We start from the raw sequence: 24,579 nt of genomic DNA on the forward strand, positions 1-24,579 counted from the left end.
ATAAATAAATAAAGGACTTAATGTCTGCATGCTAAAATATTTAAATATTCGTTCCCTGACAATACAAGCAGAGACAGGCTCAATCATCAGTCCCAGTGAAACTGTGTTTTCTGGTTTTTTTTTGGGGGGGGGGGGCACGGAAATCCGATCAGCAAGGACACTTCCCTTCAAGCACCCGGGCGCTCCATTTACCCACCCAAGGGGCTCAAAGTAGTCTGAGAGGCTGGCGATCAGGAAGGAGACGACTCCACCAGCCCGTATTCAGTCCTCAAGCTCACGGAGGGCCTCTCGAGGCAGCTACAGTCCGCCCTCCATTTTGTGCATGAGGCACACGGGCTCAGGGGGGTCGAGGCAGCTGCCCCACTGCCCCGCAGGTAGTGAAGGCGGGAGTGCAGACTCCAACATGGGGAGCTGAACCCAGAGACGAGGGCTTGTGCCATCAGCTCCTGGGCTGGGCTGAGCTGAGGGTCAGGGATGGATAGTGACCAGCGCCCAGCTATGGGTTTCCAAAAGGCATAAACCCCAAAGGCTAAGGAGCCAGCAGGTGATCTAATCTAAGGAGTCGAGTGGGCCAGGTGGGAAAGGCCTGACGGCAAATGGCCGCCAGCCCTCCGTGCGGGACGGGGACAGCAGGTGATGGGGGACAGCAGGTGACGGGGACAGCAGGTGATGGGGAGGGGGCGTGCCCCAGAGCAGGAGAGCCCGTGGGGCGGGGGTGGCCACGTCTTCACTCCCACCAGCTATGACCTTAGGGAAACTTGGGTAGGATGCAGCATGATCTTTAGGGGTTTTTTTTTTTTGCAAAGAATGGAAAACACCTGAAATCCTAAGAACTCTCGCCAGTTTTAAGGTGTTTTTCTCGTTGTCCTCCCTGCCCCCACCCCAACAACGTGAACCATGAAATAAATCGATTCGTTGGCGAACGTGGTCCCCCAGCTGCTGACCTCTTTTACACCAGGCACGGAGGAGCGAGCCATCACCTGGAGGAAAAGGCCCCGCTTCTAACCCGCTTGTTGGCCCTCGACTCAGCCAGCAGGTTACAAACTGAGGCACACCTGGGCAAAGTGACCGATGTTGCACTCTCTAAGACAGCGACAAAAGAGTTGGTGGCATCTGCAGGAGGGATCCTACTTATTTTTCCTTGCAACAGGGGCTGTTCAAATAAGGCATTGTTGTCCAAGCTGGTTTCCTGGAAACTGTTCCTGCCTATCGTACGTCTGCCGGTAGGGCTGGGGACGGAGAGAAACGTGACAGAGTTACAGACTCTTGGTTACAGGGAGGTCTGCACGTTTGCTCTGGTCAAAGAAACGGGCTTATGGCCCAATGTTTCCTCCGTGGACGGCTGTCATTCCCCTGTCAACGAACAGGCTCATCGAAACCCAATATAATGGGGCCGCTCTCTGTTGCCACCTCAGAAATACAGAAGGGGATGCACTTGGAAAACAACAACAAAAACAAGAGAAGAAGAAGAAGAAGGAGAAGAGGAGGAGGAAGAAAGGGTAAAAAGAGTGAGCAGAGAACCTAAAAAATCTGGGACACAAATCGGGGCATGACATTCTGACTTCTTCACACATACTTCCTGCTGCCACTTTGTACCACTTCTGGAAACTCCTTACATATAATATAAGAAAGACTTAACAATAACATCTCTGGGGCGCCTGGGTGGCTCAGTGGGTTAAAGCCTCTGCCTTCAGCTCAGGTCATGATCCCAGGGTCCTGGGATCGAGCCCCGCATCGGGCTCTCTGGTCAGCGGGGAGCCTGCTTCTCCCTCTCTCTCTCTGCCTGCCTCTCTGCCTACTTGTGATCTCTTTGTCTGTCAAATAAATAAATAACATTTTAAAAAACAAAACAAAACACCACTTCTGCGTAGAAAGTGTCTTCCTTTTTGTACTATTTCACCTTTATAATGAGGTTTTCTTCCTGGTATAAAACATACACCAAAGTCACAATGAAAAACTAAAATCCCAACTTAGTTATTCATGTTATACACTCCCAGGTGTAGAGAGCAACACTAGTGAATGTAAAAACAACAACAACGGCAACAAACAAAACTGGTAACCGAAAACTGATCAACGCCGCTATGCCATTGAGAGAAATACAGTGTTTAATTCTTCTGTTTCCTATCGATTCTTCAGACGGAATGAGATGTGATCTTCCCATGAAAACTGCATCACATGATTATCAAGCAGAAACCAAAAACATCTACCGGAAAGGTCGCCCAACTAGTTTATCTACCGTATTGGGCTGACAGACACTGGTCTGGGGGAACAGGGTCGAGCACAGATTTCTCAACGTTACGCTGAAAAGTTCCACAAACACGAGTTACGTCTGCTGACAGACCACACTAAGGAGAATCATGACGAAGAAGGAGATGGTCGAAACAAGCGCTCAGACATTCAAGTGTGTTGGAAGGAAAGAAGGAACGGCATTTTTGACGAAGCCTCTGTTCCGTTTTCAACAGAATCTTGACATGAAATATTTACCTTAGGTATGCTTGGGTTCTTCTCTCCCTAACAACTCAGCCCCAAAGTAGAATTTCATACAACCACTCCCAAATACTTCCCCGTAAAGGATGCTACTTCTGAGATCCTTTAAGAATCATCCTCCAGCTCAGACCTTAATCTTGTAATCTTAACTCCTATTTCCAAGTATCTCCAACAGCAGCTGATCAAAGAGCATCCAGAACAGCAATGGCAGCCGTGGTGAATAAGGTCCCTGGTTCCTTTGGGGCAAAAGCCATGAAACATCAATGAGAAAGAACCTGAACGCTCCAGCACATGCCCCCCTAAATCCTGCTCTGCGGTGAGTATCGAACCTGCTCCTGGTGAAGATGATCACAGGGTAGGAGTGAAACACTCACCTGTCCTTGTAGTTTATCACAGTATCGATGATGGCGTTCATCTGCTTCGTCAGTTTGGGGGGATTTGGGGACAGTTTCTCAGCCGGAGGGCGGCCTCTTCTCTTCTTGGCCTTCTCCACGTCTTCCTTTGCAGGATCTTTATCCACATTTCTTCGTCTTTTCCGCTTCTTGAGCCGTACTTCCTCTTCCATTTCTTCCAAATTGCCGTCTTCAATGGCCTGGCGTGGCAGGGAACGAAGGAGGAAAATTCAAGACAGGAGAATCACCAAGACAATTTTAAAAAGGCAACCTGAGTAATAAGAATAAAATGAAACAGAAATAAAATCATCAAAAAAAAAAAAAAAAAAAAAAAGAAGTTAACAGTAACCAGTCAAGTGAGAAGAGCGAAGGCCGCCATATTGAATCAACGCGTCTTTAAACCACGTCTAATCCATGAACAAAGTAGGTTGAAAGCCGGAAACACTAACCGTGAGAAGAAATGACGAGTACAAAAAGAGCTATACATTTAAGTGTCTGAAAGATAACTGAATCCAAATGAAATTTTAGCTCCATGTAAGAAAAAGACCTTAATTGTCTCATTACTGTAAGGAGGGGGGGGGGCGGGGAGAATGGTGAAGCAAAACAAACAAGGGGTGGGTGAAGGAAAAAAAAAAAAAAATCCCTCTAAAAATACATCCTTACAATCACATAAGCTCTGACCCTTCTTGGAGGTTTTACATCAATTTACTCATGATTCACAACATAAATCAGAATTCCATCCAGATTTTGTTCTAATGTAGCAATTAGTAAACAAGGAAACAGGATGTACAAAAGCCACATTCCTTGGTAAACATACTTAAATCGTCTGATAAGGAACACACACACTCACAAACAACAAACACTTTTTTTTTTTTTTTCCAATTACCTGCAAACGCTTGCTTTAAACCACAGCCAGCAGCACTAATGCAGAGAGATAATAAAATAGCTATAAAAACAACCAGGTATAAAAGAAACCTGTTCGTAAATGGCTAAAAGATCCATGTGACAGACCCAGAAGTTTAAACTTTCTTTTCCCGCACCCCCCCCAACCTGGTAAACCTCAGAACTTAAAAATAAAATTGCAATGAGGAGAAAAAAAGCAAAACGTAGATAAAAGGAAATTTGACCATGAAAAATTAAAAACACAAAACAAAACAAAGCAAGACCTTTACATTACATTTCAAGATTTTTTTCTCACACAAAATAACTGATGTTATTTGTTCCTCCTGCCTCTCAATATTGCTTCCAGTATGCAAATGTTAATCAATCCTTTCTCGTAGCTGAAAGAGCCCTAATCATAAAGCAATTACCTTCATTTCTCCACAGCACCAAACATGGCTAATATTTATGATCATGTGAGTATAACAATCAATATAAAGAGTGATTACAGCTCAGACATAATTTCTTTCACTTGTGTACAATGCCTCCTGAAAAAGAAAGGTTTTATGAAGAAAACCTGGTACAGAACACAAAACAACCTGGCATGGGGAAAATGCTGGTGGGATTAAAAGAATGTTTTCTATGCATCTTTCCAAGGTGCAAACCCATCAGAAGCAACATACACACAGACAAGAATCCTAAGGGACAGTCTGAGGCCAGGCCTTAATAATCAAAAGACAATTTCCATCACGATCCTACAGTGTTCAGATAACCACTATGAAGGAGGCGAGATCTGATGAGTTATGAGGAAAAAGAAGAAGAGGAGAAAAAAAAAAAAGAAAGAAAAAAGAAAAAAAAAAAGCTCCACATTATTTCATTAATATTCATTTGCCTAAAAGCAGGACACCCACTATACAGCTAAACACACTGCAGCTAAGCAAAGATGAAGAGAAGGAAATTGTCCCGCAAATCTTGGAGACGGAACATACTAATAATGAATTCAGCATGCAAGGCTGTCAACAGTTAATGGTACTGCTCTCCTCAGGCACCCAGTTGCACACAGAAATACGGAGAACACCGGCTTTTGATGTGTTACACACCTACACATGCCTGGGATGTAGTTCTACTGAATCTTCAAGACGGCAACGAAAAAGGATATTTACCTTACGACTATCAGCAGGCCGGCTATCGGAAATCACAGTTAGTGGGGATAAAATTAACAAGCCAGCAAAGCAGCGAGCTGCTAGTCTCTTCATCAGCTGATCAGGAAAAAAAAGAGAGCTGGGGAAAGGCTATGTTTTCATATACAAGTAATTTTATTTTACTGAAAATTTAATACTGAAAGGATTGTGGATACTCAAATCTGCTGTTTCATTCTACCTACTACAAGGCCTGAAGCCTTCCTCCTTCAGCCTGTTTTAATATTGACAACTACTTATCATATTTTTCCCCCTTATTATTCCAGGCAGCAGAATTAGAGATTTTTTAGCTCAGATGGTTTCTGCTTCTTGCTCTCATTTTCACAATTAAGCCAATAAGAAAACAAATTAATATTCAAATTTATCTTACAAAATTAAAAACAATTTATGCTTTCTTTTTTTTTTTTGCATTTTAAACCTCATTTTAGTGCTTTTAAGAAAAGACAGGCTGCATATGTTTTTGGAGTAATCTAAGATGATTTTTTTTTTTTTTTTTTGGTATAAAAGAATTTTTTTCATTAAATCCATGTCAGTAAAAGCAATGTGCATGTTCTCAAGTTCAAACATTTTAATACAATGTCCTCTTTCTCCTTAAAGAAAATCCCAAATAACTATGACACTTCCCTTTCAGTTTCCTGCTGTAAAATTTCTCATTGTTTTTCTTTTCAGTGGGGTACATGAAGAGGGGGAAGTTGTGAAAAGGATAGGTATATGCTCACCCCCTCCCCTTAATTTTTAAAAAACAAAAACAAAAACCCAAAACAAAACAAAAAAACGGAACAAAGCATAAGCTCGTGATATTTAGACTTATCAGTCTTTAAATCTGGGGGTGGCTAAGAAGCGAAAAGAAATTAAATTGCAAAAAGAACTAGTGGAGACAATGTTTATGACAATTGCTAATACGTGCAGATCCCTACTAAATTTAGGTTTTGGAATCACAAGGAAACACACAAAGTACTGACCATTATTCCCTTTAAATTAAGGTTTTATGCAGGAATGCCGTCAGCTACAAAACATCTTCCCTCCTCCCCAAAGACCCCAAACACATCCATATGTAGTACTTTATGTTCAGGGGTTTCTAAGGGTCTTTTTCTAATGGAAATCAATTCGCTAAATATTTCCCAGTGCTTTTCGCACTTAAAGAAGTAGAGTAAGATTACTCCTGCCTGGAAGTAAAAATTATTCATGGAAATTTAAAACTGTTCTTTTATTTTATTATTTTTTTAAAATTATTTAGTAAACTGGCTGAACGGACTCAACTCCGTGCTAGGTTGGGGGGAGGCACAAAAAAGAAAAAAAACAAAACAAAACCAAAAACCAAAACCAAAAAAAAAAAAAAAACTTGCTACACAATGCTAAAGTACTACCCCGAAAAGAATGCCCTTCCAAACCTTTTACCAGCACAATAATGAAATAAATCACAGAAGCAAACCCCCAGTTTCCGACTGGTGACGTGTTGCGCAAGAGTGCGAGCCCTAATTCAACATACAGACGGCTCCCATGCTGAACTGCCTCTAGATTTAATGAAGTGAATAGGAAGGAAGTCGGGGGAAAAAAAGTGTACAAATAAGAAATTAACACTTTCCTTCCCTATCCGAACGGTGAGCTACAACTATGGGGAAGTTTGGTGAGGCACTTCTTTCCTTAAAGGCACACTGCACCCATTTGGCTCCGGATGTCACTGAAAAAACCCTTCTGGTGATAAAAATCCCCGGCCAAGTTAAAATAGTTAAGCATATTCCAGCCTGCGTTTTTCCTGAATGAAGCTGGGAATTACTCCTTCCTCCACTGGATGGCAATCTTTTCTTCCCCCCACCCCCTTCTTTTTGCTTTCTTTCTTTTCGTTTCTTTCTCTCTCTCTCGCTCTCGCTGTCTCCCCTTTTTTAAGAATACATCTTCACGACACAGGATGTGCAGGGACGAGATACAGACGGGCTCCTTCTTCAATTAGCTCTTAAGAAAGCAGCGCGCAGGTTCTGATAAGAGAATGCAGGAGACCGTTGTGCAGGGTGAGCCGTTGGAGAGCAAACACTTTTGCAGCTTGCAAAAAAAGCACATGGCAGACCCGACCGGGAAATTGCCCACACGTGGGTCTGGTCCGTGCCCCTCTCTGTCACCCTGACACAAGCTAGGTCTTTCAGGGAAAGACGGACAGTGCAGAAAGTGGGCATTATCCTTGTTCCCATCACCCTCTCTGTAACGGGGCGTTATTAAACCCGGCGTCCCAGTAGGACGCAGGAGAAAGGATCCATGGCTGTGACTAGGTAAACAGGGACAAGCAAACAAAGCCACAGGCAACTCTGGGGCATTGTTTCGCTGCGGTTGCCTTTTCCACTCGGGATCTCCAAGCCCACCACGCAGAGTGCCACAGCCCCCCCAACGGCGGAACGGACCATCTTAAGAAAAATAAAAAGGAGCAATTCTAAAGACATGTAGACAATGCCTGGGAAATGTCTCGGATAGGAAATGGGAGAGTCCATATTCTAATACCTAACTCTGACGTTTAAACATCACAGCTCTGCCCATGGCCAAGGTCTCTTGCTCTCTGTGGGGGTGTGCGTGGGGGGGGGGGGTGAGGTGATGGGGGAGGGGTCTCTCTTCCTTAGGAACTTGCATTAGATTCCAGAAGAGGATCCTAAATACTGCTGGGGTAGGGGAGGGCTACAGATGGAGGGCTAAGCATTAAAGCATGTGGGTTAAGACCATTACAGCTCAATTCTACACTGCTTCCTGAAGACCACTCACACTTGGCTAAACTTGATTCTAATATTAGGGGAGGCTAACCCTCTCTTCAGCCCTGCCGAGACCCTAGAAGCCAGTAAGAAGGGCAGGGATTCTCCAAGACAACCAGACTACCAGCAGTAGCAGTGGCCAAAAAAAAGTGGATTTTAAAAGAAACTTTAAGGTTTCACATACGGGAAATTTTCTTACCACGGGGATTTTTCTTTTCTTTTTTTTTTTTAATGATAGCAACAAATTGAACATGGAGCTCTTACCCAAAATGCCACCTCATTTTAGTCACTTGGTTGAATAAAGACCCTAGCACTTCTGGATACAGAATTTAAGACTTGGGGCTTGCGACAAATTTTAGGTTCTTGATCATTACATCCCTGAAAGCTCGGCATAAAATCAAACTCCCAAGGTAGAACAAGCCAGACAGCGAAGGGACACACACTGCAGGATTCCACTTACATGAGAAAGAAGAACAGAGGTTGCCAGGCCTGGAGTGGAGGGGGAGTGGGGAGTGAGTGTTCAAGGACTGCGGACTTTCGGGCTGGGATAGTTCTGCAGTACACAGGAGTGACGGTCGCAGAGCCATCTGCTAAAATGTACACTCGGAATGGTGAAGGGAGTCAATTTTGCACGATGTGCTTCTTCCCACAACTGAAACAAGAAAAGTCACGGGGTTGGGGTGGGGGTGGGGGAACCCAGCTCTGTAAATATTTAAGAAACAAACAAACCCATCGACAGGTTCCTACGTGTTCCTACCACCTCAACACACCGGTGCACAAGACCGGGGGACATCTTGCTAGCTTTCCTTCCAGCTTCAAACCTTCCAGCATTTTCAACAGCTAGCACGTTCCGTCTTGCCCTCGTCAGGGACCAGGAGCCCTTTCCAAAAATCCTTATCCATTCAAAGGTTATTAAGGTAATACCCAGGATGCATGAAAATACCTGCATAGAGGGCCCTATCGATTCATAGACTTTAGAGTTTTGTTAATAAATGCCTCAGATAGTGAAAGAAAGAGCAGAGAGGTAGTGGGATTGATACCCACACCCTCCACCAAAAAAGAGAGAGAGAGAGAGAGAGGAGTTGATCTAAAAGGTTTTTTTGTTTTATTTTGTTTTTAAAGCATAGGGTCCCCCCCCCCGCCACTGTGGTGCAATCAACTGATAACCTATTAATTGGGGGACCCTTATTTCTTAACTTTCCTCGTGCCAGGCACCTGGGAGTTGGCCACTGAAGCGGACAGCACTGGCCGTGAAGGGCAAGCGCCTGGAGCCCCCATAAACCACAGTACAGTGAGCTTTTCTGTCTCTTCCTCGACGACTTCAGATCACTTTTGCAAAAACAAACCGAGGTGCTCTCTTGCCTCTCATGGCTAAGGAAGCTCTGGAAGAAGGGAAAGGGGTGAGCTTATACAACGGAGACAAGGCAGATTAGAACCGTAGTTCAGGTAAAGAGCAATTCTGGGGGGGGGGGGGAAGAGGGGGAAAAAATAAAAACAGAAGTAGAAAACTTATTCCAGCCACAGGATCAACCAAGAGCCCACAGGGTACGTTTTGGGGAGTACTGAGCCCGGGACTCTGTTCAGAGCAGGAGTTTCAGATTTTGTAGAGGGCAGCCCCAGAAACGTCCAGCCCCCTAGACCCTGCCACGTTACAAACGCGAGGCATGGACACCTCTGTTCTCACCAATTAGGCACCTGCGACGCTCCAGCTCCCTTGGGTGGAATAAAGAACCGGAGAGAATTTGTGAACCAGCAAGAGACTTGGACAAGCGATGGAGAATGAGAAGAAACGCAGTTCCGCTTTCTTATCCCGAGACAAGGCATCAGTGACTGTCACTCCCAACCCACTCATCCCCCAAATGGGGCTTCTCAGGGAGGCCTGGGTCACCTTGTACTTCAGGGTTCTCAGTATATTAAAATATAAAAAGAAAAGGAAATGCCAAAAGAAGGTAACAGATTGCAGCGTAATTTCAATGCTTACAAAGACGAACTTGATGTTTTTGAGATAGACAGGTGATGGACAATGACGGAGTACCACCTCCTCTGGAGGCCCTCAAGCCAAGGAAATGGTCCTCTTCCGGGCTTGCTTGGGACGTGGGGACCCTTGAGGGCTTCTACACAAGACACATTCTCAGAGCTCTGACCCCCCCCCCCACCCCATAGGTGAAAAGCATCAAATCCCAAATAAGAGGGAGGCTTGTTCTGCTTGTTCTGCTTGAGGTAGAGGCAAAGACCAGTAACTGACAAATTACGGGAGGAGAAGAGTAAATAGCACGAAGCAAGGAATTAAGCACCGCAGCCCGAGGCCATCCCATAGAAGAAAGGGTCTCGGTTTCAGTCCTTCTGCAGATAGCTGGCATGGGGAATGTTTCCGCTGTCCCTACGACCAATCATCATCACCAGCAGCATCCCCTACCCACGCATTTCCACAGTCGCCAGGCACTCCGAGCTACACACACATTTGCTCAGTTAACCTTGCACCAACACCAGGAGGCAGGTACTGTTACTCTTGTCGGGTTACAGGGGAGGAGGCGGAGGCTCCCAGATCAGGCCCAGGTGAGCATCTAAGCCGGGATTTCAGCTCTGGAAGTTTGCTGCTTAAGTTGCATACCCTTAGCCATGGTATTTGCTACTTTATAGCACGAATGAAGACCAGACCGGGAACCATCAGGTAAAGTCTAATTATGCTGGCTAGGCTTAGATGAATAATCCGTCTGAAGACACAACAGGTTACATCTTAATAAGATGGCACATGCGCACACACACGCACACACGTGCAGTTCTTGCTTTGCACGGCAGTGTGGGACCACAAAGATGACCGTGCAAGGTGAAACCGCAAAAAGCCAACCTGACAATCAGGAAACGATGATTATCCCCTGCCCCTTGCAAATGCCCGTTGAAAAATTTAGAACTCTCATTATGCAGAAGAAAATGTAAAACACAGTAGCATGAATACCTATTTAGCACATGGACTTAAAACATTTAGAAAAGACCAGTAAGAGGTTTTTTGGTTTTTCTGTCAAATAAATAAATAAAATCTTTAAAAAAAAAAAAAAAAAAAAAGAGGTTTTTTGGTTTTGTTTCTGGGGTACAGAAAACAAAAAAACAAAAAAAACCCACCTTATCAGTTTTGGACTCCATCTGCCCTCTTCCACTCATTAAATAATCTAGGATACAGAAGAAGCCTCATTCCTGGGCCTTGGCCAATTGCCAAGGATCAGCTCCCAACATTTTACCCTCTGCCCTTCCGATGTCCCGCAGTATCTCAGATGAGCCCCTTGATGGGGAGGGGTTGGCTGATCTCTGCATGCCTTTCTTTAAGTGCTTTTCCTCATTCACCTCGCTAAACTCGTCTTCAATAGAAGTTCCTCCCGCTGAGAATCCAGATCCTTCCACACGGCTCTCTACGACCCCACAGTTTCCTTCGGTTCTCCACAGAAGGGACTTCCAGGAAAAACCCGTCTCCCCAGCTGTCAATACTGGAACGATCAGGGGAACCTGCTGCCCGAAGTCATCCCTGGAACCTGAGGACACACTTCACAGCACTGCCCTCGTCTGCCCGGGAAGGCACCACTGGCCCACGTAGGTCACACGGATTTCAGCTCCTGAAACCAGCCCTTTCCGGCAGAAGAGGTTCTTCTCCTCTGTCCTTGTCATCACCATTCTCTTTCAACGCACACATTCGCTGCAACAGTCTGGCCTGAACACCAGCCAAGGGGACTGGGATTTACACACACACACACACACACACACACACACACACGTGTTCAACTCAAACTAAATGCTCCAGTTCAGTTTCAACTAAAATACACGGAGAGGACTTGAGCTTGGTTTTTGTTTTGTTTTTTTAATGGTCATCAACTTTTGCCAATGGTTTTTTAAGAGAGCATGAGCAGTGGGTGGGGTCAAGGAAGAGGGAGAGAGAGAGAATCTCCCGCAGGCTCTACAGACCAGAGCCGAGCCCGACGCTGGGCTTGAACTCACAACCCCAAGATCATGACCTGAGCCAAAACCAAGAGTTGGACGCTTAACCAGCTGAGCCACCCAGGCGCCCCTTCCGATATGGTCTACGGCAGAATTTCCTGCAGGACTGCTGGCTTCACATCTGGTGCCACATTTCCAAACCCTCCAGCCACCTCGAGTTTCACTTTCTGTCCTGTTTTCCTTTTTCCGCCTCACTTTCACCTTTGGGGGCCAATTACCGCTCCTGATCATCGACTCAGTGGGAAGGTCGTGTGGGTCTGTCACCGGGCGTCAAGGAGGCACCACAACCCCACGCTTCATGGACGGTCCTTGGACTGAGCCACAGCTACTCCGTGACCGGTCACCAACACACTCTCCAAGAAGGGATGGGAACTGTCTTGGATCATGACACGCACCTGTTCTCAGACACAGCACAGGCTAAACGGCCAGCAGCAAAGTCTGTACTTGATACGGTGACACGGTATCATGCTGTTCCGTGTCCCCTCCCGAACTCATACAGGCGGTCCTAACCCTGGGTGTGCCTCGGAATGGGACTGTGTCTGGAGATAGGGCTCTTTGGGAGGTAGAAAGAGGTCATTCAGGTGAGCCCTCCTCTTACCAGGAGGAGACTGGAACACACAGGGAAGGCCACGGGAAGACACGGGAGAAGCGGGTGGCAGCTGTACGCGGAGGAAGGCTACAGCAGACACCAGCCCTGTGGACACCTTCTTGAACTCCAGCCTCCAGATCCACGAGGAAGTCCGTCTCTGTTCTGTAAGCCACCCCGTTTGTGGTATTTTGTTCCTGCAGCCTTTGCAGACCGATTTATATCGTCACTGAAATTTCTGATTGGGGACTGAGGTTTTTTAAGTCCGTCATGGTCTCTATCACGGAAACGGGTGTGTTCGCCAAGGACGCTGCCTGAGGACTGCCTCCAAGAAACTGAACATCCATGTGAGTACGGGACAGCAACTGCTGTGTCTCACGCGGTCCTAGAAGCTAAGGGAAACTGTCCTGCCCGGACCCGGGCTGCCGAGCTCGGAGTCGGGCGGCCTCTCCCACGCCTGGTCTCGCCTGGTGGAAGTGGGACCTGCGCCCTGTGTTCAGGGTGTCCTGTCTCCAGGCTCGTGCGGGTCCTGGCAAGAGGATCTCGGCGTTAGCAGACAAGCCCGCAAATTAGTTCACTTCTTTTAGGAACTTGGACTGCAAGCATGGAAGAGGGAGTCCCACGGGTGTGGGAGCGGAAACTGAATGAAAGGAACAAAGAAAGTCGCTGGTTCCAGCCAGGGAGGCTGGAAGCCCGTGTGCACAGACACGGACCTGTGACGGACTAGACCCATGTACACGCCTGCATCCACATGTAAGCGTGCACACGCGCACACGCGCACATGCAAAGAGACCACTAGAGCGTCAGCAGAGGAGCGCCCAGGCCAAGTTCAACTTGAGAATCAACTGGGGCCCATGCAGTCCTAATTTCAGATTTAGACCTGCTCAAGGTACGTCTACGCAGCACTCCTAAATACACGTAAAGCTGTTTGTCGGGGGGACTCTCCTCCTCTGCTTCACGCCGGGCCAGTAAGGCTAAAAATTCTAAAATGAATTTTGATCCCTGAGGAGCTACAAGCTCTAGGTGTTCTAACACAATCTGTCATGCAATAAACCTTGCAACAAGTCTGTAATTTTAAAGCACAAAGAAACGAGAACAGAGGTTAAGACAGACCAGGTTTTACTAACAAACATGCTTAGCACTCTTCTGGCTTTGCACGGCTCCCAGGGCCTCCTGGGGTGCAAGCCAGGGTTTTTCTGGGAAGTGACGGCTGGTGTAGGTGTATGGGCTGTGCTGGGGAGCAGAAGAGGCAACATCAGGAGACTGGGTCACCTGAAACGTGGCCAGCGACGTGCCCAGTGTGGATGCACACAGAGGGCCTGGCTCTACCTAGCAGGGACATTTACTGCAGAAAATCTCTCCTCACTGCATTCTAAGAACAGAGCACAGAGAAAGGGAATTTAAGGGGATGCACAGCTCTCAGTCATTAGATCTGAAGGAGGGAAAAAGCCTCCTTCAATCCGCCTCCACGTAAGGCCCTGCCCACCGAGAGGACCCCCTGCTCGCTCCACCTGCCGTGTAGGCCAAGAATCAGTTGTGTTCCCAAAGACGGAGATGACAGTTACGCTGGTATCGGAACTACGTAACGCAACTGGAGATTACGTAAAATGAAGCGCGACTGTGGAAAGACACGGGATTTCAAAGAACAGGGAAGACGGTGAAGACTCCGTAAGAGGTGAGTGGCTCACGACACAGACGGAAGCGCTGCTGACTCTCTTCACGTGGGGGACAGTCTGCCCTCGGCGAGCCTGGAAGGACGGAGAGGAGGGTCTCACGCAGGTGACGGCGGTGATCATGAGCTAGGCTGGGGAGTGCTTTCCGAATGCGTGCTGGAGACGACTCCTAACCTCGTTACTCATACCTCAGTAAAGCTAACTTACAAAAAATAAAATAAAATAAAGATTCTAAGAAGGCCAAAACTGGAAATCCTAAGTGAAACATAATAGGGCTACTTATGCAAAGAAGACAAGTCGGCGGACTCCAAGAGTCAACTTTAGCCTTAAGTAAAAATGTGGCAAATAACACATTATGTTTTCTATTAAAGGTTCTGTCTACTTTAGGCAGCATTTTCTCAGCTTAATATTTTCAGTGACGGACCTGCTGTGGATTATGATTATTCCAGTTAAGAAGGCTTCTTTTCAGAGTGGGAGTCAAAAGGAAAGTCACACTACCTTGTTCTTTCTTGTCATTCAGCCTTTTCTCCCCGGCAGGAAGATCTCAACAGGTGGATTCTGATTTTTCCCTAAGCAGTTGTGGGCTACGTCTCATTGGCCAGATCTTCAATCTCTCTTTCATCGGGTTACTGCCCGACTCAAGTTGCAGGGCGATCCTCAGGCTGCCAACTCCGAGTCTCCCCAGTCTGATCTTACCCAACCCGGCTGGCCATTACCTCCTGGCCTGTGAACACCCCACACGGAACAGGAGCAGAAAGCCAGGACCCGACCCTACTGCGCCATATTTATCCTCCCCCTTCAAGATTCCTCTCATACTTCTCACCTGGAGCACCTTTCCCAATCCCTTGTACCTGTGCACCTTGTGCCAAGCATCAATCATCAGCTCGTTTCCTGCTCAGGGTCTTGCCCAGCCGTAACCTATCACTCTGATCGTGTCCTTACCAAGGCCATGCCTGATTTCTCTCCGTTCCCCTGTGCAGCTAGCGCAGATCTTAGGGAAGAAAAGCTAGGTAGTACAAATACCGTCGAATACAAACTGAACTTTTGGACAGGGTGCCCTGGGAAGACTGCTCGTGGCTCTATACCTGGTTACTGAACACCAGCTGTGAATTCAAGCATCTCTGTTCTAGATCTTTCTGTGTTCATCTTCAAGAACAAAATCATAAACTCTAGCATTGAACTTGCTGTGTCTTCCCTCTGCCTTCTCGTTGCTCACTTGCCAACCTCTGGAGTCGCCTGAACGAACAACTCTACTTCCTGAGCACAGGGGAAAACCCATCAGCACCCAGGACGGGACACGGAGATTTTCCAGAATTTGCACAAAGCTTCCAAATCCCCCTGTTAGTCTGGTCTTTATTTCCTTCTCCGTTGCTCCTTATTTAAAAATCTCTCCCTATAATGCTACAGTCTTGGGTTTCCCCAGCTTTTCTCACTACCTTTTTCTCTCCTTAAACGCAGATTCCCCAGGTTTTATTTTTGGCCTTCGTCTCTTTTCTCCTGCTTGATATAGTCAACATGTGGTGAAATGTGGCCAGCTGTCCCAGGCCCGCAGTGGACATCACTGACACACCTGGTGCCTAGAACGGCAGGTGCTGAGATGTCTCTTAATAGCCCTTGGAGGACTGGCTGCTGGAGAACTTCAAAACCTCTCTCTGGGGGGGTGTGTGTGTGGGAGATATGACATTATTTTGGGAAGGCTTTGGCCTCCCCACTTCTACGGCGGGGTCCCTGGCAGAATTCCTTCTGCTGAGCAACCTGGACACAGACCCCTCGACCCGCAGGGTGGTGGGTGCTTTCTGAACCAACCCTTGCCACTGGTGACAGAGTCCTTACAAGAAGTAGGGTCCCCTGGAGATCCAGATTTCCCCTGGCCTCGCTGTGACTTCAATGCACATGGCTTCAAACCTTCTCTCTGCAGCCTGGACTGGCTTTGGAGTTACTAGTTGTGATTTCCAATATCCCCTCAAATGGCCCAGCTCAAAGTCATCGCTTTTCTCCCAGAAGAGCAAATATTTCTCCTTGGATCTCTCTGTCTCATCAAAGGGCAGCATCATTTCCCCCCAGTTATCCAGACTTAAAAAAAAAAAAAAAAAAAAAAAAGACCTTTAAATCATGACTTTCCCTCCTTACAGGCAGGCAGGCCTGCCCGTCACTGCGGGCTTTACCTCTGAAATAGTTCATTCCCTTCTGTTCATTCTCCTCTCGCACAGGCAGGGTCAGCTATAATGGCCTCCCTATGGGTTTTTCTTGCCCTCTCTCCTGGGCCCTAATTCATCCTTTACAAAGCCAGCGGTTATCTTCTTTCTGCTTAGAAGGAGGAACGCACATTTGTTCTTACACTTCCGACCCTATGGTCTTTCTACGGAACAAAGTAAAGCCTAGAGTACAGCCTCCAGGGAGGGCCCTACCTTAATCTTTCTCCTCTACTCCTATCCCTATAAAAACCCCTATAAAAACACTGTGCTTCTAACACACAAGGTCGCAGAGGGAGGAGCCACACATTTCCACGCCTCAGTGTGGCGCAGAGCCTGGAATTCTCGTTCTGAGCCCCCGTCCTCCACACATCAGGCTCCTTGCTCAAAGAAACAGCTAAAACGTCCCTTCCTTCATAAAATCCTACAGGACTTCCCACTTCCCTTGTACTTCTTACAACATATCACACGTACTTTTGTTCACTGTTGATTTAATTTTGCTTTGTATGACTTTTGTTCTTCTCTCAAAATATACCTGAATCTCCTATCACTCTGACATCTTTTTGGGAATTAAAAAAAAAAAAAAGTCCCCTTAATCAAAATGTAAAGGCATTTAGATTGATGCCTTACTCACCAGCAGGGCCCAAAAATCTTGTTGCAAGAAAATTAAATCTTTGCTCTTTTTTCTTCCGCTTTCTCAAAGTAGCAGGCCTTATCAAGGAAGCACATTGTAAAGCTATTAATATGGTGAAGTAGAAGAAGCCAGACAAATGGGGCAGAATAAGTACTTTTGGCTTCTATTCACCCTGTTCCAAACTCCCTCTATAAACCGCCACTATCTTATTTTTAAATTTTATGTACTTATTTTAAGTAATCTCTGAACCCGAAGTGGGGCTCGAACTCACGACTCTGAGATCGAGAGTCACACGCTCTTCAGACTGGGCTCAGCCAGGGGTCCCTAAGCCGCCTTTATTTTAATTGGTTATTATACCACCCTGTGTCTTGCTCCGGCTCTGGGAGTAAAGCGGCCGAAGTAAGATACTCCGCCTCGCCGGCAAAAAGAACGCCCTAACCTGGAGGAACACCCAATACCAGCCCCTCCCTTGGTGAAAAGGCAGAGGCACGTGTGCAAGCCCAGCGGAGCCTGCGAGGAGGGGGAGGGGCTCGGACCTCCCGGGGAACGGAGAACAAGGCAAACAAGACGGGATAGAGAGTCCCACCGCTGGGAAGATGGAGGCCGCAAGGAGCGCCCTCTTGAGGACTGGCGGGGCGAGTCACCTTTGCGAAGCGCGTGTTAACACTCATTCCACCTGAAGGGCTGTCTTCAGTTTCTCTAGATGTAAGTGCGCCCAGGGTCATCAAGAGACTCACCTGTCGCCCATCTGTCCTGAGCTCCTGCACCTTGTCAAGAAGCAGCTGGAATTCACACGCCAGGAAGGGGTCAGCTAGTGGGCAAAGGGGCTGCCAATCCGGACAGGATTTGTCTTTTGCCAAAACCCCACAGTCCCGCAGACCTGCCCTGATAGGCATTTTCAAAATCTACAGGGCGATAAAGTAACTGAAGGTTCAGCATTCATCCAACAAATCTACCTGCTGTGTAGTAAGACCAGCTCCTTGCCTGTGAGGCTTAGTTCCTCGTCTGTAAAATGGGCAAGATAATAGCTATTCTGAATACGTAAGGGGATGAAATCGAGACAGAGATTGAGAGGTCCCAGGCTGGCACTGTCTGGAACAGAGAGGGAGAGGACGGTGGAGGAACCGAAAGTCCTGAAAATTCCAGCGGAAGGCATTTGGGTGAAGAATTCAGACCTGGCAACTAAAAAGGAGACAGTATTTTTACATCAATTATATCCCAGAGACAGTCAAGCAGAGAGAGTCAAGTATCATATGGTTTCACTTATTTGTGGAGCATAACGAATAGCATGGAGGACATGGGGAGTTAGAGAGGAGAAGGAAGTTGGGGGAAATTGGAAGGGGAGGTGAACCATGAGAGACTATGGACTCTGAAAAACAATCTGAGGGTTTTGAAGGGGGGGGTGGGAGGTTGGGGTACCAGGTGGTGGGTATTATAGAGGGCACGGATTGCACGGAGCACTGGGTGTGGTGCAAAAATCATGAATACTGTTATGCTGAAAATAAATAAATTAATTTAAAAAAATTATACCCCAGAGAAAAGAAAATAAATCGGTCTTGGAAAGGGGAGTTATGGGAGCCCGTTTTGTAGGTTAAAAAAAAAAAAAAAGCACCAGCTATATGACACGGAATGGTAAAAGCAAGAGGAGGGAACAGCCTGTGAAATCTGAAGTAGAGACTTGAATACTCTGTTTATGGAGCAGCAAAAATCGCTATCCCAGTGTGGGATGGCATGCCCCCACATATCCCTTCATGGCTTTCCAAAAAAAAAAAAAGTCAGTTGTTTGGCACAGGGCACCCTGTAAAATAGGCTGTTTTTAAACCAAATGGAAGGACATGCAAATATTACTAACGGCAGGCTGGGGCTTGATGGATATCGCCGGCTGGGATTTATTGAAATGGCTACAAAAGAGCTCAGCCTCATAACAGGTTAAAAATAATTCTGGACGTAATGGCACTGAAATAACCCCTGGACATGTTTGCCTTGGCTACTTTTCCAACCCGGGGACGTGAAGGTCAGGGAGATCACAGGTGATTCCGTGTTCTTTCCCTCGCTCTTCTGTACTTCTTGTTACGCTGTTACAATGAGGAAAGATGCCTCCCAAAAAGCTATTTTCAACTTTGCATTAAAGAAAAAAAAAAAAAAAAGAAAAGCAAAGCTCCAAGGGTTTTTGGGTGCGGGTTATAAAAAATGCAGAAAGATAACAACTAAGAAAACAATCATCAGATTCGTGTAACAAGATAAAATGGCGAGTGAAACCCTAAACTGCGTTTATTAATTCTCTTGCAGAATCTGTATTGATGACAGGGAACCCCCTGAGGGGCTGACACTGAGGTCTGCTGGACTCCAAGTACCTTCCTCTGCCTTCCAGGAGTATCCCCTGACACTGGTGTACTGATTTTTTAAAAAAATTAATATGAACGCAAATGGATTCGGTCTTGATAATTTGGGCAGGAGGGAGGACTTGTTATGTGTCCACGGACAAAATGGGTCCCTTTGGCACCTGTTAGGCATGCTGTTTGGTAGTTGCAGGGGACTCAAAAAAAAAAAAAATGAAGGGGTTGGGTCGTTTCTTCTTGTCGTCAAAGTGCTAGAAGATTCTTGGTCTCATTCTGCATAGAATGGCAGAAGTCCCCAGCTACCTGTGTGGGGAAGGGAACTCCATATGACAGGCAGGTGTGTCCGTCGTGGCCACCACCACACTGGTTTCCCATCCATCATGTCCCATCAGCACATGGACGCGGTTCAACTCTCTGAATGCGGCCAACAAGCAGATCGTCCCAAATGCTGGACCGTGTCCTGAGGCCACCAACACGCTACAGGACCCTGTGTCAAACCCTCATTTTCAAAACAAAGCCTTCCCGAGGACAAGGAATAAGTCTCTCACCTATGCGCCTCCAAGTTTTAGGGTCAAGTGTCAGAGCTGGAACCAGACCAGGGTAAATCCAGAGTTCTCTCCAGGGTCACCAAAGGCAAAGTCAAAGACGGGCAGGGCAGGAAAAACGGGACCATGTACTCTTCCTCACCCTCATCCCTCTCAGGGAGGTGAAATGACCTATCTAAGATGTCACGTAGCAAAATGACGACAGATCTGGAAACAGACCTCCGAGATCCTGGTGCCTGAGCCCGCCTTCCTCCCACTAAGTCATCAAAGGCAACATGGAAGAGAGGAATAGATCCACTGACAACCTCGATAAAGTTCTGAAGATATCCTTTTAAATAATCTGTAGGACATCTTTAGAAAATACTCTACACAAGGTCCAAGGGAAGGCAATTTTAGAAAACGGCATCCTGCATTAGGAATATGCTTTCTACGAAGGACGCTGAGCACCACGATCTTAAATATTGTATGTCAGGAGGAGTGGCAGAAAAAGCTTTGCCTATAGCAGAGTTTCATGGTCCCATCTACAATTTTTTTTTCATGAATTCTGACAATCCAACATTCTCTAATAAAAAATAAGAAAGAAACCCTAAGAAAATATAAAAGTCGAATGCCTTCTGCTTAAAAAAACATGCTCTCTTGGGTACGTTCTTGTCTGAAACTAAACATGAAACCCCAGTTATTGTAGCGCTTTCTTTTTGTCTTTTAATTTGGAGTTAGACTGGGTGTATTACTCTGGGTTTTGCCAAGAAAGAAAGAAAGAAAAGGTTGGAACTGGTGGGCAGTTGTGAAATCTACGGCTGTTTGCAAGGCAGAGCAAGGCTGCCCCAGGAAACTGGCGATTGTACTTTTGGGTGCAAATTTAAGTGATCTTCATCACCGGGCTCTGAAATGAGAACAGCGCCTGCAAATTCTTGAGAAGCTCACGAGCCCTTCTGTCAGAACCGCATGCCTTTTGAATTCTTTTAAGGAAGCACTCTTTCTGAGAAGACGCAGATCACTGGCATCGAAAGGGAAGAATGCCAACAATGTCTACCTTGACCCTCATGAGTCAAAAAGCACAGGATTCACTCACTCTGCCTAAAGGACACAGACTGCAGCCACATCTCCTGCAAGCCTGCATTTCCGGCGGGTATGCTCGCTTAGTCATGGTATTCATAAGGTGCCTACTGTGTGCGGGGCGCTCTCATGAAGGCCTGTGCTAGTGCACCAGGCAGGCGAGGGCGCTGGCTTTCTTGGAGCCTCATACTCAGGAAGGAGACAAGGAGCTCGCCTTTGCACAATGGCAGGGCTTAAACTTAAACTGGCTTAAGTCACGTGACAGACACTGGCCGGGCCTGGCGATTTCAGCTGCTGTGGTCAGGAGGGATCTCTCCGGAAAAGAGACCACTAGGACAAGGAGACAGCAGATGCTTAACCGAGCCCCCCGGGCGCCCTAAAGTGTTTGGGCTTAACTGCACTTGCAATAGGAGGCCGTGGTGAGGGGGGGATATGGAGGGGTAGGGGGCGTGGATGGGGGCATGGCTGGGAAGAGGAGGGGGCGTAGTGGGTAGGGCGTGACAGGGAGCTGGTGTCTGCTTTGGTAGGTAGACCCTCTGACCTCTCAGGGTAGCCACGGAATGGCCGTGAACTAAGAGGAAAAGCCATCCTGCAAAGCCAGGAATCAACACATTCCACAGACCTCAGCACCTAACAACCTGCATCGCCTTTTCTTTACTCAAAGGTACTGGACGTGCTGTAGTTCTCCTCCAGTGGGGGCCAGGGGCACAGGGGCGGCCATCAGAGGCTTGGATCTCCCAAGCAGGTGAACTTGCCTTCCTCTTATGGAGGGCATGGGGGGAGCTACCCCTCCCTCCTGTGGCGGAGGGGAAGATCCTAAGCAGGGTCCCCAGAAGCAGGACACTAACCCTAACAAAGTAGGATCTACATTGCTTAAACTCTGCTCGTGTCTTGAACAGTTCAAGCTGTACAAGTCAGAGCATCTCACAATCTATTTTAATCTCTATTAATTCCCATCTGTGTACACTTGGAGACCGGCTCTCGACAAGCTCTTTAAGGTGGCTAAGTGTGCACTATTATCTCTAATAGCGTCTCTCCAGTCTGGCTCTTAATTGCACTAATAAGGCGGGCACTGCTCTGCCGGTAAGGAACGGAGACTTGACAATTAACACCTTATTTCCTGGTCTGGGCATGGACTGGAGGCTCAGCCTCCTCCATGTTGGAGAAATGGGTGTCACGTTGAATCTGCTTTTAAGCAGCCTCTGTGCAGGGCCCTGCCAGTAGGAAAGCAGAGGGGGGTCATTTTTTTAAAAATTATTTTTGTTAACATATGTATTATTAGCCCCAGGGGTACAGGTCTGTGGATCATCAGGCTTACACACTTCACAGCACTCACCATAGCGCATACTCTCACCAATGTCCATCACCCAACCAGAGGGTGATCATTCCTAAAACCAGAGCACAAAGTGAAGGTCCAAGCAGCTTCACATGGTTTTAGAGGTTGTGGAAGGGACCCTGCGAGTCCAAGGTAATACAGCTCACTCAACCCAGGAGGCCCAGGGTCCCATCCTCAGCAGGTGGCAGGGCCAGGACCCACGGCCCCGTTCCCGACAGATGGCCCCCATGCTCTTCTGCAGACATGGAGGGTTAAGTAGAAAACCCCGCAGGACAGAGAGCTCACAGCTGAGTGTGCAGAGCTTGCGGGGGCTTGAGGAGAAGAGGCCCACCCGCCACCTATTCAGGAAGCTCACATCTCCTCCTCTTTAAGTCCATTAATGAGCGGGGAGAGGAACCTCTTTAACTTCCCCTTTCCCTTTCCCCGGTCGCCCCAAACCCTATATTCAAGACATATGGACAAGACAATGGAAATGGTTTGGGTTTTTTTTTTTTCCTCTTTTACTATTACTTATCAGGTTTATTCTGACATAATTTAATACTTTTTTTGTGATAGGCAATTTGTTTTTGGAACCCTTCTTATGTGAGCCAGGTTAAGCGTTAAGACATTTAAATCTCAGAAAACTCTACCAAGTACATGCTATTGTCCCCCGCCTCCCCCATTTTATGGCAAAAGCTACAAGTTATACTTAGCACCCAGACTCACAAGCTAATTATAATTAGACAGAGCTGGGATGTGAACCCTGGGTCATCAGATTCCAAGACTTCCGTTTTGGACCATGATCCTAAGCTATCCAGGTACACGATCACCAAAGTCCCAGATGTGGACACAGGGGTGGTAAAATCATCCTGCCTTGCCTCTAACTTCCCGACCAGCACCTTTCCCCACCTCCACCACGACCTCATTGCAGAATGTGTACCTGTATCATAACGTCACATCATATGCCATAAGTATATATACTTTTTTATCTGCTAAGGATAAACAAAGAAGATTTTCGTCCTGCAGCCTTACTGACTAAAGAAAACAAAAGTAAAAAAAAAAAAAAAAAAAATACGGGACAGGAACTAAATCTTGATTTCAAAAAAAGCAGACATATTTCTGAAACCATCAATTTCTCCGCAGGAGTTGGCTCCACATAAAGATAAGGCGAACTTACTCGGGCTTGTAAATATCTGTAAGCCCGATCCAATTTCCCATGGTTCCTTTCCATGACTGAGTTACGTTTCTGAGCTGAATCCCTATTTCAAAGGATAGAACTTGAAACCAGAAATTCCAAGCATCACAGTTTCAAAAACTGAGCAAAACAAGTCTCTCCTGCTTTTCAACCTTTAGTATTTAGTTTAGTTGGCCCTCGGAGGACTATCTCTTCTACCGAACTTACCCTACTGAATTCTGACAAAAGGGAGCACATTAAGGTCCAAGGGCTGTGAAAACAATCTAGCCGGGATTTGGATTTGAGCATAAAATAAAAACTGTAGAAAAGTTACCAAAATTCGTTTATTAGTGTCAAGCATTTCCCCACGCAACTCAAAGGCTTGCCACTAGTCATTTCAGTACTTCCTTCCTAAAGTACAAAGAACAGGAATTTGGCAAAATCCAAATCTATTTTCTAGGTCCTTAGCTCTCCCTTGTGTATAAAAACGGAAATGCAGCTTGCTAGAAATTTTGCCCCGGTATATCAGATGACCCAATTTTAAAAGCTGGAAAATGCCATTTGATTAAAAAACAAACAAAACAACAAAAAAATAAAAACAAAAAAACCCGTGTTTATGTCTTACAGGAAAAGCAAAGAAAGATTATTTAAAGCGACAAAACAAAAGCAACAAAATGTTAAAAGCATTCTGCACATTATACTTTTGATAAAGAATCCCAAAAAAACAAAAACAAACACACATAAAGTCTTGTCAGCCTAAGATATTTTAGGAGAAAAGGGACATTTCACAGAATCACAGGTGCTCTCAACTGGGATTACAGTGAGGAGTTTCCAGCCCCCGTCTCTGATTTCAGGTTGGATTGTACTGAATCCAGACCAAACACAGGAGACACTATACAGTTTCAGAGATTTCTAGAAATTTCTCTCGAGAGGAAAAATCCTCTTCCGATGGGTGGCAAGACAGTTCGCTCTTTCTCCTTGTGTATGTCAACAGAATTTCAAATACTGTGTTTGAAATTCCAACTTCTTTAAACTTTCTTGGTACTTTTTCCAGTTTTTGGATTTCTCTGCCTCTCCCCGATAGTTTTTGACACGGGCCGCTGGTGATGGAAAGCCAGCCAGGGGATCTTACCCTGTTTTCGGCACCCTGGTGTTAGGTAGCTTTTTAAGACACCTCCCAGGTAAATTTCCTTGAGAAGTGTTGCATTTTACTCACTGATTACCCCCACTACTGTATGGTTTAAGACTCTCTTACTGTTTCCCCCACTTCAAGCTGTGGGAAGGAGAATCCCCCCAAATCCTCTGAGTGGTCAGAAGACAGGACCAGGAGAGGTCCCTACTCGGGCACAGAAATCATGGGGCGCTTGGGCTATGACTTGGCTGGACAAAGAG

At 46.5% G+C, this 24,579-nt stretch overlaps 1 protein-coding gene across 7 annotated transcripts in view; it reads right to left on the reverse strand.

The window, feature by feature from the left end:
* SMARCA2 (SWI/SNF related, matrix associated, actin dependent regulator of chromatin, subfamily a, member 2) overlaps positions 1-24,579 on the reverse strand; it is a 179,535-nt gene that overhangs the window by 44,076 nt on the left and 110,880 nt on the right. For all 7 annotated transcript variants that reach the window (XM_045065039.1, XM_045065045.1, XM_045065043.1 and 4 more), the window contains exon 28: positions 2,862-3,079. In XM_045065039.1, coding sequence (XP_044920974.1) covers positions 2,862-3,079 — 218 coding nt within the window. The remainder of the gene's footprint in view (positions 1-2,861; positions 3,080-24,579) is intronic.

This window comes from Mustela putorius, unplaced genomic scaffold (genome assembly GCF_011764305.1).
Source record: "Mustela putorius furo isolate JIRA1106 unplaced genomic scaffold, ASM1176430v1.1 tig00003854_pilon_pilon_pilon, whole genome shotgun sequence".
Lineage (NCBI taxonomy): Eukaryota > Metazoa > Chordata > Mammalia > Carnivora > Mustelidae > Mustela > Mustela putorius.